General features: G+C 42.1%; 1 protein-coding gene across 2 annotated transcripts in view; it reads right to left on the reverse strand.

Moving 5' to 3' along the window:
- Positions 1-14,134, reverse strand: part of usp24 (ubiquitin specific peptidase 24) — a 230,396-nt gene that overhangs the window by 118,140 nt on the left and 98,122 nt on the right. For both annotated transcript variants that reach the window (XM_070886744.1, XM_070886743.1), the window contains 6 exons: positions 12,401-12,467; positions 11,128-11,238; positions 9,522-9,620; positions 4,779-4,934; positions 2,423-2,508; positions 1,556-1,649 (listed from right to left, as the gene is read on the reverse strand). In XM_070886744.1, the coding sequence (XP_070742845.1) occupies positions 1,556-1,649; positions 2,423-2,508; positions 4,779-4,934; positions 9,522-9,620; positions 11,128-11,238; positions 12,401-12,467 (613 nt within the window). The remainder of the gene's footprint in view (positions 1-1,555; positions 1,650-2,422; positions 2,509-4,778; positions 4,935-9,521; positions 9,621-11,127; positions 11,239-12,400; positions 12,468-14,134) is intronic.

Consider the following 14,134-nt stretch of genomic DNA (forward strand, 5'->3'; position numbering starts at 1 on the left):
CATCCCTTATTCACTCCAGGAACAACTTCTCCACCATATTGCTACCAGTTTGGTTAGCCCAAACTATATGTAGATTAAAGTCACCCATGATAACTGCTGTACCTTTATTGCACACATCACTAATTTCCTGTTTGATGCCATCCCCAACCTCACTACTACTGTTTAGTGGTCTGTACAGAACTCCGAGCGTTTTCTGCCCTTTGGTGTTCTGCAGTTAAGATTGATCAGCAGAAGAGTTACACCTCCCCATAAGCAACAGTATCAATGTGTTTTTTTTGGCTAGTAGAACTCTGTCCTAGTTTGTTTCGGGAATTAGTGCTGTTCGACTGGAGCTAGTCAGATGATGGAGGGTTCTTTCTTGGGCCAGTGTGGACAAGTTACCATAGAGTTTGTGGCTGAAAAGGCAGATCATGCATATTCAGAATTTGACAGTTTAACATAAGAATGTAAGAAATAGGAACAGGAGTAGGCCATATGGCCCCTCGAGCCTGCTCCGCCATTCAATAAGATCATGGCTGATCTAATCATGGACTCAGCTCCATTTCCCCGCCCGCTCCCCATAACCCCTTATCCGTCTATTTCTGTCTTAAATTTATTTAATGTCCCACCTTCCACAGCTCTCCGAGGCAGCGAATTCCACAGATTTACAATCCTCAGAGAAAAAATTTCTCCTCATCTCAGTTTTAAATGGGCGGTCCCTTATTCAAAGATCATGCCCTCTAGTTCTAGTCTCCCCCATCAGTGGAAACATCACCTCTGCATCCACCTTGTCAAGCTCCCTCATAATCTTAAACGTTTCGATAAGATCACCGCTCATTCTTCTGAATTCCAATGAGTAGAGGCCCAACCTACTCAATCTTTCCTCATAAGTCAATCCCTCATTCCCGGAATCAATCTGAACTGCCTCCAAAGCAAGTATATCCTTTCGTAAATATGGAAGCCAAAACTGCACGCAGTAATTCCAGGTGTGGCCTCACCAATACTTTAGATAGCTGGAACAAGACTTCCCTGCTTTTATACTCCATCCCCTTTGCAATAAATGCCAAGATACCATTGGCCTTCTGGATCACTTGCTGTACCTGCATACTATTCTTTTGTGTTTTATGCACAAGTACCCCCAGGTCCCGCTGTACTGTGGCACTTTGCAATCTTTCTCCATTTAAATAATAACTTACTCTTTAATTTTTTTCTGCCAACGTGCATGGCCTCACACTTTCCGACATTATACTCCATCTGCCAAATGGTTTCTTGCTGTTTCTTATACCATGGTTAATATTCATGTCGGTTGTGCACGGATCTTCCGACAACAATACCAGCCAGTGGTTCGGAGAGATTTGGTTGCTTCAGAAAGAAAAGCTTTTCTTCTTATCTGGTGTAGTTGTAGCAACATCAGGATTCTCACACGAAAATTAATGCCTGTTAAAAGCTCGAGGCATTAGCTAAAGGTTGGGTGCTCCCATTTTCCCACACCTTTGAGGTAGCAGAGTGCTGCTATGCATCGTCTAAAGAGGTTTTTATAACATCGGGGAAAATATAAAAGAATGTAGCTACTTACTTTTCTGCCTAAAGCATCAAGCGTGTCCAGTGCTTCCTGAATGGCTGGGTCAGTAGGAACCAACAGCAGCAACTTTCTAACACGCACCGTTATCCTGAAAGATGGACAGGTAAATAAACAGATAACACAAATCAAAGTTTGAGGCAGCATTAAAGAGCAACCATTTTAAGCTGGCAGGATTTATATGCTTGCAGTCTGCACAAATATGGTCTTTTACTTTGCTTTGTTTTACAAATATTTAAAATGATAACAAAACAAAATATCAAACAAGTGCAAACATTTGGAATGTGCATTTTAGTCCTTTTTGAGAACTAGATTTTGTGTTTCATAGCCAAGCAATAATTTCAAGGAATTGAATTTTAACTCCAACTCGAGGGTTATGGGGAGCAGGCCAGGAATGTGGAGCTGAGTCCATGATCAGATCAGCCATGATCTTATTGAATGACGGAGCAGGCTCGAGGGGCCAAATGGCCTACTCTCCTGCTCCTATTTCTTATGTTCTTATGTTCAAAGTAAGAATAGGTTGATGGTTCAGGGCTCCCTCAGTGCTTGAGCTTTTCTCGTACACATGTGGTACAGCAAGTTTGAGGTCTGTGCCTACAGTTTCCCATGCAGTCAATTACCAATTCAAGCAGTGTTGTCATGTAAATGCCTAAAGTGGAGGTGCAAATTTTGCTCTTTCAGCAGAGGACAGCAATTTACCTTTGGGTTTCTCAGTGACCATGTGTAAAGTAATCGGGGGTCAATGGCAAAGGCCTGCCTGCCCAAATATCATGACTAGATCCTGCCTAACAGATAAGAGTTTTTCTTTGAAAACAGTATAATTTTGAATATACAACTATTCTATGTGAAACTATGAAATCTCACCTTGGTTCCTCAAGGTTGGCAAGTTGGTAAAGCATGTCAAACACATTACACACCAGCGCCATCACAACACCAGGCAGTGACTTCTCCTGTTGCAAATGTAAAGAAACCAGTCAGAAACATACTGGCAGAGACCAAAGCAAATATACACATCAGTTGTGGAGGCTGGGTCATTGAATATATTTAAGGTGGAGATAGACAGATTTCTGAGCGATAAGGGAATAAAGGGTTATGGGGTGCAGACAGGGAAGTGGAGCTGAGTCCATGATCAGATCAGCCATGATCTTATTAAATGGCGGAGCAGGCTCGAGGGGCCAGGTAGCCTACTCCTATTTCTTATGTTCTTATGTTCTTATGTTCAATCTCTAGCAGTCTAGATTCAACTCAAAACAAAATTAAGTTTAACTCTGTACTGATCGAGTATTCAATAGGAAAATACAGAAGTTACACGGAATTACAAAATGCAATACTAGAAAGTACAAAAGTTATATCTAGAATTATTACAGAACATTCAGCCAAAGCATATCTTTAGACAGTTCTGCTTTGTGACTGGCTTCCAACCATTCTAATTTGTACCATGCACTGTGCCAGATATTCGGTGGCCAGCCAAAAGTTATGCTACCCCATTTTTAACAAATATGGGAAAGCAACACATCTCTGCAACCAATGCAGTGGAGAAATGAGGATAGTTCAATTGATTAAAGGGCTAAGTTTGAGACTGCATCATAAAACAATTACAATGCAATTATGTTTTACTGCTTAATTAGAAATGCATAGGAATCAAGAGCACATGATATTGAGATACCCACTGCTGGTCTACAAATATATTACCAATCTAGTATGGTCTACTTCTTTAATCAAATGGAATGTGTCCTTTATAGATCCCAATAAACTCAGATTAACAATTTGTGCACAGCAAGGTCCCACAAATAGCAACGAGATAATGACCAAAGCCTGAAATTTACCGTCCCCATACTGGCGTATGCCATGGTAAACCTTCTGAAAGGGCCCGCAAGTTCCAGATTTCCGCATGCGCGAAAATCCGGAACTTGCAATCTGTCAAGGTACATCTGAACCGGTCATCCGAACAGACTAGAAATTCACTTTCACTGGCACAGGGTTGGGCTATTTGCCCAACTACTGCCCAGTAATTGCCCACAAAACTCTTACGCCTGGTAAAAGCAGGCACAGGGCCTACTTTTACCAGCGTAATGGTTATTATAAATCTTAAATTAAACATTTAAAAAAATTAATGAGGCACAAACACTTAAAATTAGTTCATACAAATATTGGCCTGGATTAAAATTATTGTTCAAAAAATTAAATTTTTATTGTATTTGCTGTAATGAAGGGACTTTTAATTAAATTTGAAAATCAGAACATTTATTTTTTTAGTTGTGTAAATTGTTTAATTATTTGGGGATTACAGTAGGGTTTATGGGGATTCAATTTGTAAATGGAATCCTCCTTTTTCATTGGAGGACCTGGCCCATGTGACCTCGGAGACTTCCGAGCCACCTGCGTCTGGGATCCATGGGCCTTTACGCAGGCATACACCTACAGACCCAGGACCCAAACTCTCTGTAGCTTTGGAGCCAAGAGGTAGGCTTGTAGATCTTTCATGGTTTGGAGTTGTAATCCGGAAGTATGCCTCTGACTGTAAATTCAGGGCCCAGATAATCTGTTTGAGCAATGTTGGCTGAAGGATAAATTTTGGCCAGGACACTGGGAGAACGCTCTTGCTCTCTGAAATAGAGCCATGGGATCTTTCACATCTACCAAAGAAAGCAGACACAGCTGAGGGTTTAACATCTCATCCGAACGATGGCACCTCCGACAGTGTAACACTCCCTCAGTACTGCACTGGAGTGTCAGCTTAGATTTTGTGCTCGGGTCTCTGGAATGGGACTTGAACCCACAACTTTCAGATTCAACGGAAAGTGTGCTATCAGAGCTACGTTGAAATTTAGAATTGTAAAGAAACCAGTGTACAGCAACAACTCCCCGCCCCCCTCCCCAAAAGGTAGCTACTGCTTGGCTACTCTCAAAGGAGTACCAAGAGCCACCATGGGAAAAGCAGCCTGGAAACATTACACCTGCCCCATGATTACACATTTCCAGTTATTTTGCTAAAATGAGGGGGAATGGACTGAACCAACTAGAGAAGTGAGGTGACAAAATATGAATTACATTTCGAAGAACATTTGGAAACTAGGGCCTAAACTGAACTCCAGCCTCAAATGACAACTTTCACCTTGCTCTATTTTACTGTCACAATTCTGAAGAATTTGATGGGATTAAGCTTTTTGAATTGTTTTTGATTAATACATGTAAAGTTACATAAACTTTGTTATCTAACCTGTTCCATAGCATAAGCTGAGTTGAACACACTGCTGCTGGCGGATGAGTCAACTGAACTTCCTGGTGTGCCCATCACGGGCGTCTTTACAGTCAACACTTGCTCATCTGAAAACCCCAGTTGGTGGAGCAACTTTTGATCTTTGTTCAAGGTCAGCTAGAAGAAAAAACAAAACCTATTATTTTCATTTGAAGAAAATAAGCAGCACAACTGACAATGAGGTCATAAAGTCGCTTGATTTATATTTGCTATCACTGTGGAACTGATAATAAATAAGAACCTGAATGGAAAGGAGGAAAGAAATGTAATTCCAAAAATGAGAGACTAAAATAAAAATATCGCAGTGGGAAAGTACAGTTGAACAATTGCCCCTTTCTCCCCAGAGGCATTTCAGATTGTTTTGTAAAATGTGGTAAGTACAATACTAACTTATAGCAGGCTGCTTTCCTTTGCCACAGCATAGCCCTGCACTGACTAAACCAGGGTTTTATAATGGGCACAAAAATTTACACATATACAAATCTGAAATAATCATTTACACCAACAACCGCATTAGAGTTGTGTGTGAATTGAAGGGAGAGCATTAAATGGGGTGCTCCAGGGATCAGTGTGGAAACCATGACTGTTTCTAATTTGCATCAGTGACTTGGTTTCAGAAACTCAATGCAATTTGGTTAAATTTGTAGATTATACCAAGCTAGATGGGGCAGCTCAGAAATTAAAATAGGAGTTGGACAAAATATGGAAGTGGAAAGAGCAATGGCTGATGCAATTTAATGTAGGAAGGAAAAATGGTACCAAAGTAGTCAAGGAAAAAGTTGAAAAACCTGGGAATCACAGAACTAATGCTTACTATGTCCAATCAATGCAGAGCAGCACACAAGACCAATAGAATATTACACTGTTTTAACTATGCAGTTTAATACAAGTCAGAGCAAGTCATGATTAAACTGTGCAGTGCTCTGGTCAGATTACACTTCGAGTTTATCCAGCCCTGGTCAACGAGATACAAAGTAGACATTCAAACATTGAAGATGGTGCAGAGAAGATCCATAAAGGCTGATCGCTAGTGTTAGAGCTTTGACTTGAGGAAAGGTCGAAGAACCTTTCTGCTTTTCAGCCTTGAATGCCGGAGAGATGATTTTAGAGGTATACAAGGTAGTTCATGGTATTGAAAACGTAAACACAGGCAATTATTTTAAATTGTTCAGCCTCCCATCTTCCACCTTACATAAACTTGAGCTCACCCAAAACTTTGCTGCCTATATCTTAACTCGCGGCAAGATCCATTCACCCATCACCCCTGTGCTTGCTGACCTGCACTGGCTCCCAGTCTGGCAATGCCCCAATTTAAAAAAAATTCTGATCCTTGTTTTTGCCGCTGTAACCCTCCACAACAGCGACCCCCCACCCACCCATCACCACCCAAGCCATACAACCCTCCGAGATCTCTGTATTCCTCCAATTATGGCCTCTCTTGCACAGCACCGATTTTAATTGCTGCACAAATTAGCAGCCGTGTCTTCAGCAGCCTGGGCCCCAAGCTCTGGAATTCCGTCCCGAAACCTCTCCCTTCTCATTTAAGACGCTCCTTAAAACCTCTTTAGGCAAGCTTTTGGTCATCTATTCTAAAATCTCCTTATGTGACTCGGTGTTGGGGAAAGAGTCCTGTGAAGCGCCTTGGGATGTCTTACTACATTAAAGGTGCTTTATAAATGCAAGTTGTTATTGCTGTTAAATTGCAAGAGATTTAAAATAGAAGACAAATTTAGGAATGATACCAGCAAGTTAATTTTCATAGTGATCAGTATATGGAATGGAATACTAGCTGGAGTACTGGAGGCTACAATCTTGGATTAATTTAAGACCCAATTTGATGCTGCAATAATGGGGGGGAGGTGGGGGCGTCCTTTAGGCTATTTCTAGATGGTTGAATGTATATACAGAAATAAAATGCTGGAACTGAAGGCGGTTGTATTAGCAGGAGACTGATGTAGTAGGAATATCAGAAACATGCACAATCCCATAGGATGGAAAAGAACATTCAGGGGTATAAAGTGTTCAGCATGGACAGAAAAAGTGGTGTAACCCTGTAAGTCAGAACACCTGGGAAGCAAGTCAAGTTGTTCCTGAGGGGGGTAGAAAGCTACAGAATTAACTAATCTCATTTCTCTAATGGAAAAAAAGTCCAAACCAACACTAAGCATATGATATAGGTCACGAAGGCAGAAAGAGGACAAAGACCATTTTCTCTATAAAAAGATAAGAAAGGTGTGAGAAGAGTTATTTTAATGCGTAACTTCAATCAACCAAATATAAATTGGAAAAACTCTGTTTCAGATTGAGAGTCGGAAAATGTAATGCATGACTGCTCCCCCGAGAGCACTAAGTCAACCACAATGTGAGGCTGAAGTTACACATAGGCCAGAATGGCAGGTCCCTCCTGGAAGGACATTAGTGAACCAGTTGTTTTTTTCTGACAATTCAGTATTTTTCAAAATTATGGGAATAGATGGATATGGTGAGATGCAGCAAAGTGGCAGGCTTGAGGCCAAATTACCTTTTCCTGCTACCAAACTGTTTTTAAATTCCTAAAGCAGATTGATCGGTTTGTTACAACTTTACGTTAGAACAAATATCATATGTAGTTCTTCAGACTAAGTCCTTATTTACTCAATGTAGTTCCAAATATGTGAACCTCAATCTAAGCAACATTTTGTCTGTTCCAATTTATTATGCCGAAAACAATTTAAGTTATGGAGGGGTGTAACCTAACCCACAGAGTCATGTTCCAATTTAACTTTTGCACAACAAGCCACATTCCTCCTTAAAAAAAACACCACAACACAATATGAAAAAGCGTTTTATGGTGTGTTAAATGGTGGTACTTTACTGCAATGAAATATACCACAAACTGGTAGCCAGCAGATTGGTAACCAAATGTATTAGACTGGTAGCATGGAGATTACTAAACTAAATTCCAACCAATGTACCTCCAAGTTTCCCTGCAAGTCACACACCATCCTGACTTGGACAAATATTGATGTTCTTTCTTTGTGGCTGCATCAACATCTTAGCTTTCCCTACCGAACACCATTGTGGGAGTGCCATCAACACATGGACTGCAGCAATTCAAGCAGCAGGCCCACTAGCACCTACTCAGGGCAAATTGGGGGTGTGGGGGGGCAATAAATGTGGTATTGCCCATGAAAACAAATTAAAATATATTGAGTCAAATGCTGCAGTCAGGACTGAAAATTATTGTGGGTGCACACAGGATGTGACAGTTTGGATCCTCAAATAAAGATGTACAAATCCAGTATCAATTTACTCTAGAGGTGAACCAAGTGGTATGGAAATGAAAACACTCCCTCCTGGGGTAGAAATGAAATACTATTTAATGCAGTGATAGTGTCAATGGACCCAAATTTGCCCAGGAGTTGCTCCGTTTTTTTTGGAGCAACTTGATTTTTCTGAAGTATCTTAAAAATCTCCATTTTGCACATTTAATTTGCGCCAGTATAAGTGAGTTAGTTCGGATTTTTTTTAGTTTCGTTTTTTTTTCCAAAAGGGGGCATTACCAGCCACCTACGCCCGTTTTGGCCACTTAAGCCAGCTTGGACAGCTAATAGTTGCTCCAAACTAACTTAGGCCAGCGTATGTGGCCACACAGAAAACCCTTGGAGAGTTAAGAAATCAGCGCAGGCAGGTAAATAATAAGTGCAGTTTCGGTTCTAAAAAGTCGGCGGACCTCACGGAGGTGCGCCGTTCTAAGAGTCGGTGGAAACTTGGGCGTTTAATGACTTGACTAAATAATGTGAGTAGGATCAAACAGCTATACAGGACTGACAAACTTCGCAAAGTTAATTTACTATACAACAGAAGCATTCATGGAAGCTTAAACTACAAAAATAAAAGTAAAGAGACAAAACATACTGACATAATTTTTTCAAAATATCCAAATAAAAAATATAAGTACCTCCTGCTCGTGGAAAAGTATTTTCATCAACAGGGTTAAGGTAAGTCTGGAGTAAGTTCATTAAAATTACTGGCTACACAGTTATCACCCCCACCATCACCCCCCTCATCAAAACTCTCCTCTCTTTCCCTCCCTCCCTCCTTCCTTCTCCCCATCATCAAAACTCTCTTCTCTCCTCCCCCCTTGATCAAAGCTCTCCTCTCTTACCCACCCTCCACCCCACCCACCCCCCACCCCCAAAAAAAATCTCCTTTCCTCCCCCACCGTTCCCCCCTGGACCAAAACTCTCCTTCCTCCCCCCACCCCCAGCAATCAAAAGTCTTCCGCACCAACTTGTTTCTTGTAGTCCTCAGCACAGGAAGGCAGTGGCCGGCCTGTGCGGCAGGCCACTCGGCCCGGGACGCGTTGGGTCCCGCGCTGCAGGCACGCATCACCACAATTCATGGGAGGAGCTACTGCGCATGCTCGAACGCTCTACCGCGCATGCGGACAGCTGCCGGCACTCTTGGGCGCAGGGCCCTAGCTCCGCCCGCCCAATGGACTCGCCAAGCCCCGGGAGAGTCGGCAGAGGGGCCAGAATCCCAGGACGTCTTTTTGGCACCGTTTGGATCGTAGGAAGTCGGCGCATCTCATGTGAAAAAAAACGGGAGGGCCAAACAGATCCAAAACCCTCTCCCTATTCCGAACCAAAAAATACCAACTTTGAGCCAGGGAAATTTTCAGCTCTAGCTTGATCATTTTACTTCCTTTTTCCTTTTACTCACCAAACTATCATTGGCAAATATCTGCAAATTCTCCAAAGGACAGCTGACATGCGCTACCATCTTCCACCTGACACTCCCAACAGTCTCGTTGCTGTGAGCCTGAAAAGAGGACAGAATGTCAATATTATATAGTTAGGTACTAGCTAAGTGACAGCATTAAACAACTGTAGTATACATACTCAAATCAGTGAAGAACTTGACTGGGATAGGTAGTGTCCCAAAACTAGTGCCCAATAAAATCGGGTAAAATTTCAGACAGTAATAGCCTTAATCTAGCAAATGTGACAAGTTTTAATCAAAATATTTTACTGAGGAGTCTTATAAAAACATGATGCTATGTTCAATGTAATGGCTCCCATTAAAAATGCAGTCAGATTTGAACCAAAGTGGGAATGAAAAATCCAACATTTTGCAAACCATAAAATCACAAATGAGATTTAAATGTCAAAATGCTCTATATAGGACTAACAGTTTAATCCCTATGATGCTGCCAATGAAACAAATGTTTAGATGGTATCCATCTCACTGGATTGCCAATGAGTTATCATTTCAAGTTGTTGAAGAGCTCAAGGTTGCATTCAAAGACATTTTGAAAGATTGACCTGGCCACTTCAATAATGTACTTAGTTCAACTTTTAATATCCACAGCTTTGACTGAGCGGAGATTGTTGAGAGACCAACGAGTCACTATTTCATTTATCTAAACTATACCTTAGAGGGTTCAATAAAAAGGACAAAATTAAATGGCAAGCCACTTGGGACAGCTTTGGTGCATCTTCTAGCATGAGGTGCCCAATTAAATTGTGGTACAGCCCAGTTTTCCTTGAGATCTGCAAATATAAACTGACATCACACTGTTTCAGCACAATGCTTTAGTAGCACCAAGAATTACGAGGTTTTTGCACATACTGCACCCTTCCTTCTGAATTACTGATATTGACTACATCTCTGCAATCTCATGTCCCCTTTACTAGAGATAGAGTGAAACACACAAGGAGCCATTTTAATTAAAATTGCACAGGTCAGGTTGGTGCCACCATTTTTCTTTTGAACATACATGTTCATTTACTTTTCCCCCTTTCATTCAACTTTAACTTTTTTCATAGGTTGCCATTTTCTTCTTTGAATTTTATTTTCCTCATTTATGAAGTTGTGGTCCTTTTGGTACTTGTTTCTGTAAACCTTCATTCTTTTTAAACCCCCGTACTTTATAGAAAGAAATGAACACATTTTTCCCTCAAGCTTTGCTTCACATGGGGGACAGAAGCTAATTCGAGGTTATCAGTAAAAGGCAGGGACTAGCAATGGAGCTGTGGTCCATAAAATAGGACTGATTGTTCTGGTCCAGAGTGTGCTTTCTACAATTCCCATTATATAGTTTTGATGAGATATTATCTGCTTCCCCTCTTACTGGGGCAATGCTCTAAAAATACAGAGAGGGGGAAAAAACAGAAACTTTAATAAAAAAATGTAAAAATCATTCCTGGTTTTAGAAGTAGAGGGGGGGGGGGTGGAAAACACAAATTGACTTGCACACAAATGTTTCTGTGGAAGCTTGAAAGATTTCTGTGTAGGATCACAAAAGCAGAAACCCAACATCACTAACCTCTATACTAAATGAATCTTTTGTGGACTCGCAGATGACGGAGATAGTTACAGGATGCCCGTGGAATGAGGCGCCGTGAGGTAGGATAGTCCGAGGAACAGAATACAGATCCTGCATAAAAGATGGTCACAAAGTTAACACAAAAGACACCTTAACCACAAGATAGTTTAGTGGCATCACACACTGGATACCAACATACTGTGCCAAAGTAGAGGCCTGACATGCTCTGCACTTTTCCATAAGTTTCCAATGCCAAGAAGAGACCAGGTGCTTCTGCACTGGAAGCGAGAATCATTCCAGTGGATGCCCAGAATTTCTTCTCAAGAGGCAAGAGGAGATGAAGTTGAAGGTGAAAAAAAGCACAAAGGACTTGGGAGTTCCAAATCTGTGCTTATAATCTTTCCTTTTCTCCTCTGAAGTTTATGAAGTGGAAAATACAAGTACAGTACAGATACCTCAGCCCCACACCTTCCTGCTCCCACACTGCAGTGTTTTTATGATCTGATGTACCAATTTAATTATCCAATATTAATGGTTTTTCTATTTAAGAAAAACAAAGATTTGATTAAACTCACTTTTTTGTGGGGAACACTTTTCTCTTTATAGCTGGTGCTCACGGTTCTCCGATTGCCCCTTTCTCCACCCTCTTCTGCGTTCTGCCTGGATTTGCAACACTGGTGTCACTGATTGCAATAATGCATCCACTTCCTTTAGGCTCCAGCCCCATTCTGATGTCACCCCGAGACCTTGGATTCTTTGTCAACCCAGAGCTTTCAAGCCTACTCACTGTCTCCCCTCCCTCCTGGTCTCGAACCTTGCTCTAGCTTCTCCCCCCCCACCCCCCCCCAGCTTTTAACCATGTCAGACCTCCTTCCCTCAACCTCTAATGTGCTCTAACTTCTCCTTAGCCCCACCTTTAACCATGTTTTACCTTCCCACTTACTCGGCCCAGTCTCTAACTCACTTTGACCTGCCGCCCGCGCGCCCCCCCCCTCCCCCCTCCCGCACTACTCAACCTTCCTCCCCTTGACTCCAGTGTCCCAGCCCCTCATCAAGTCTGGTTCAATTGTACCCTGCCATCTAATCCTACTTCAGTTGAAGATACTGCTTTGTCTTGACTTTCCATAAGAAAGGGTACGAGAGATCAACTGGTAAACAAAACCCACTGCACTGGAATTCATTCTGGTGTAAAACAAGATATTTAGGCCTAAAGTATTAAACTTGAATAAATCAGTTAGTGATCGATTGAAGATGTAACCATCCATTTGCTCACCTCTATTGTGATCACATATCTTTCTGCAAGCAACAGGAGCCGTTCAATTATGACAAGTTTACTGGACCTGCAATTAAGATGAGGTAAACATTATGTAACTGGTAACAGGACCTTAACCCCTCCTTACAAAACCAAGGTCCAAAGAGTTAGAATAAGCCTTTTGCTAATCCTAAACAAACACTAGTTCTTTAAGAAATTAACATAGTATTGAAATAGGTATATGAGTGAAACATAAGCACATGAAAATGGCAGGTAGAAAGACCTGTGTTGGGTAGAAAGCTCAACATCTAACCTAGCTCAGCTCTTGCATATGTATGGGTCCTGGTCTTCTCAAATCAATCAATAGGAACACAATCTATTTAACTACTTTATATACCTCTATCAAATCACCAAGCCTGTCCCCGGTTGTGATGTCTGAAGTACCCACCACCAGCCATGTGATCTCATGGAAGGTGCAAGAAACAAAAAAATCCCACGATCAGTTAGGGAAATAAAATCTGGAAAATGTCGTCTTCTCTCTTTCCTCCTCCTCCTCCTCCTCCCCCCCCACCCCCAACCAGGCTATTGAAAACTAGTCCAGGAGATCAATGATTGTGCTTTATAAGATGAGACCTCTGCCCCTGCTACAAACTAGTGCAGCCCTCTTTTGCAGGTTTGCAGAGTCAGCACTCACCGCAGCAGGCAGCAACTTATTCCAAAACATAGAAACATAGAAAATAGGTGCAGGAGCAGGCCATTCAGCCCTTCTAGCCTGCACCGCCATTCAACGAGTTCATGGCTGAACATGAAACTTCAGTACCCACTTCCTGCTTTCACGCCATACCCCTTGATCCCCCGAGTAGTAAGGACTTCATCTAACTCCCTTTTGAATATATTTAGTGAATTGGCCTCAACTACTTCCTGTGGTAGAGAATTCCACAGGTTCACCACTCTCTGGGTGAAGAAGTTTCTCCTCATCTCGGTCCTAAATGGCTTCCCCCTTATCCTTAGACTGTGACCCCTGGTTCTGGACTTCCCCAACATTGGGAACATCCTTCCTGCATCCAACCTGTCCAAACCCGTCAGAATTTTAAACGTTTCTATGAGGTCCCCTCTCACTCTTCTGAACTCCAGTGAATACAAGCCCAGTTGATTCAGTCTTTCTTGATAGGTCAGTCCCACCATCCCGGGAATCAGTCTGGTGAATCTTCGCTGCACTCCCTCAACAGCAAGTATGTCCTTCCTCAAGTTAGGAGACCAAAACTGTACACAATACTCCAGGTGTGGCCTCACCAAGGCCCTGTACAACTGTAGCAACACCTCCCTGCCCCTGTACTCAAATCCCCTCGCTATGAAGGCCAACATGCCATTTGCTTTCTTAACCGCCTGCTGTACCTGCATGCCAACCTTCAATGACTGATGTACCATGACACCCAGGTCTCGTTGCACCTTCCCTTTTCCTAATCTGTCACCATTCAGATAATAGTCTGTCTCTCTGTTTTTACCACCAAAGTGGATAACCTCACATTTATCCACATTATACTTCATCTGCCACGCATTTGCCCACTCACCTAACCTATCCAAGTCACTCTGTAGCCTCATAGCATCCTCCTCGCAGCTCACACTGCCACCCAACTTAGTGTCATCCGCAAATTTGGAGATACTACATTTAATCCCCTCGTCTAAATCATTAATGTACAATGTAAACAGCTGGGGCCCCAGCACAGAACCCTGCGGTACCCCACTAGTCACTGC

The sequence above is a fragment of the Pristiophorus japonicus genome, chromosome 8 (genome assembly GCF_044704955.1).
Source record: "Pristiophorus japonicus isolate sPriJap1 chromosome 8, sPriJap1.hap1, whole genome shotgun sequence".
Taxonomy (NCBI): Eukaryota; Metazoa; Chordata; class Chondrichthyes; family Pristiophoridae; genus Pristiophorus; species Pristiophorus japonicus.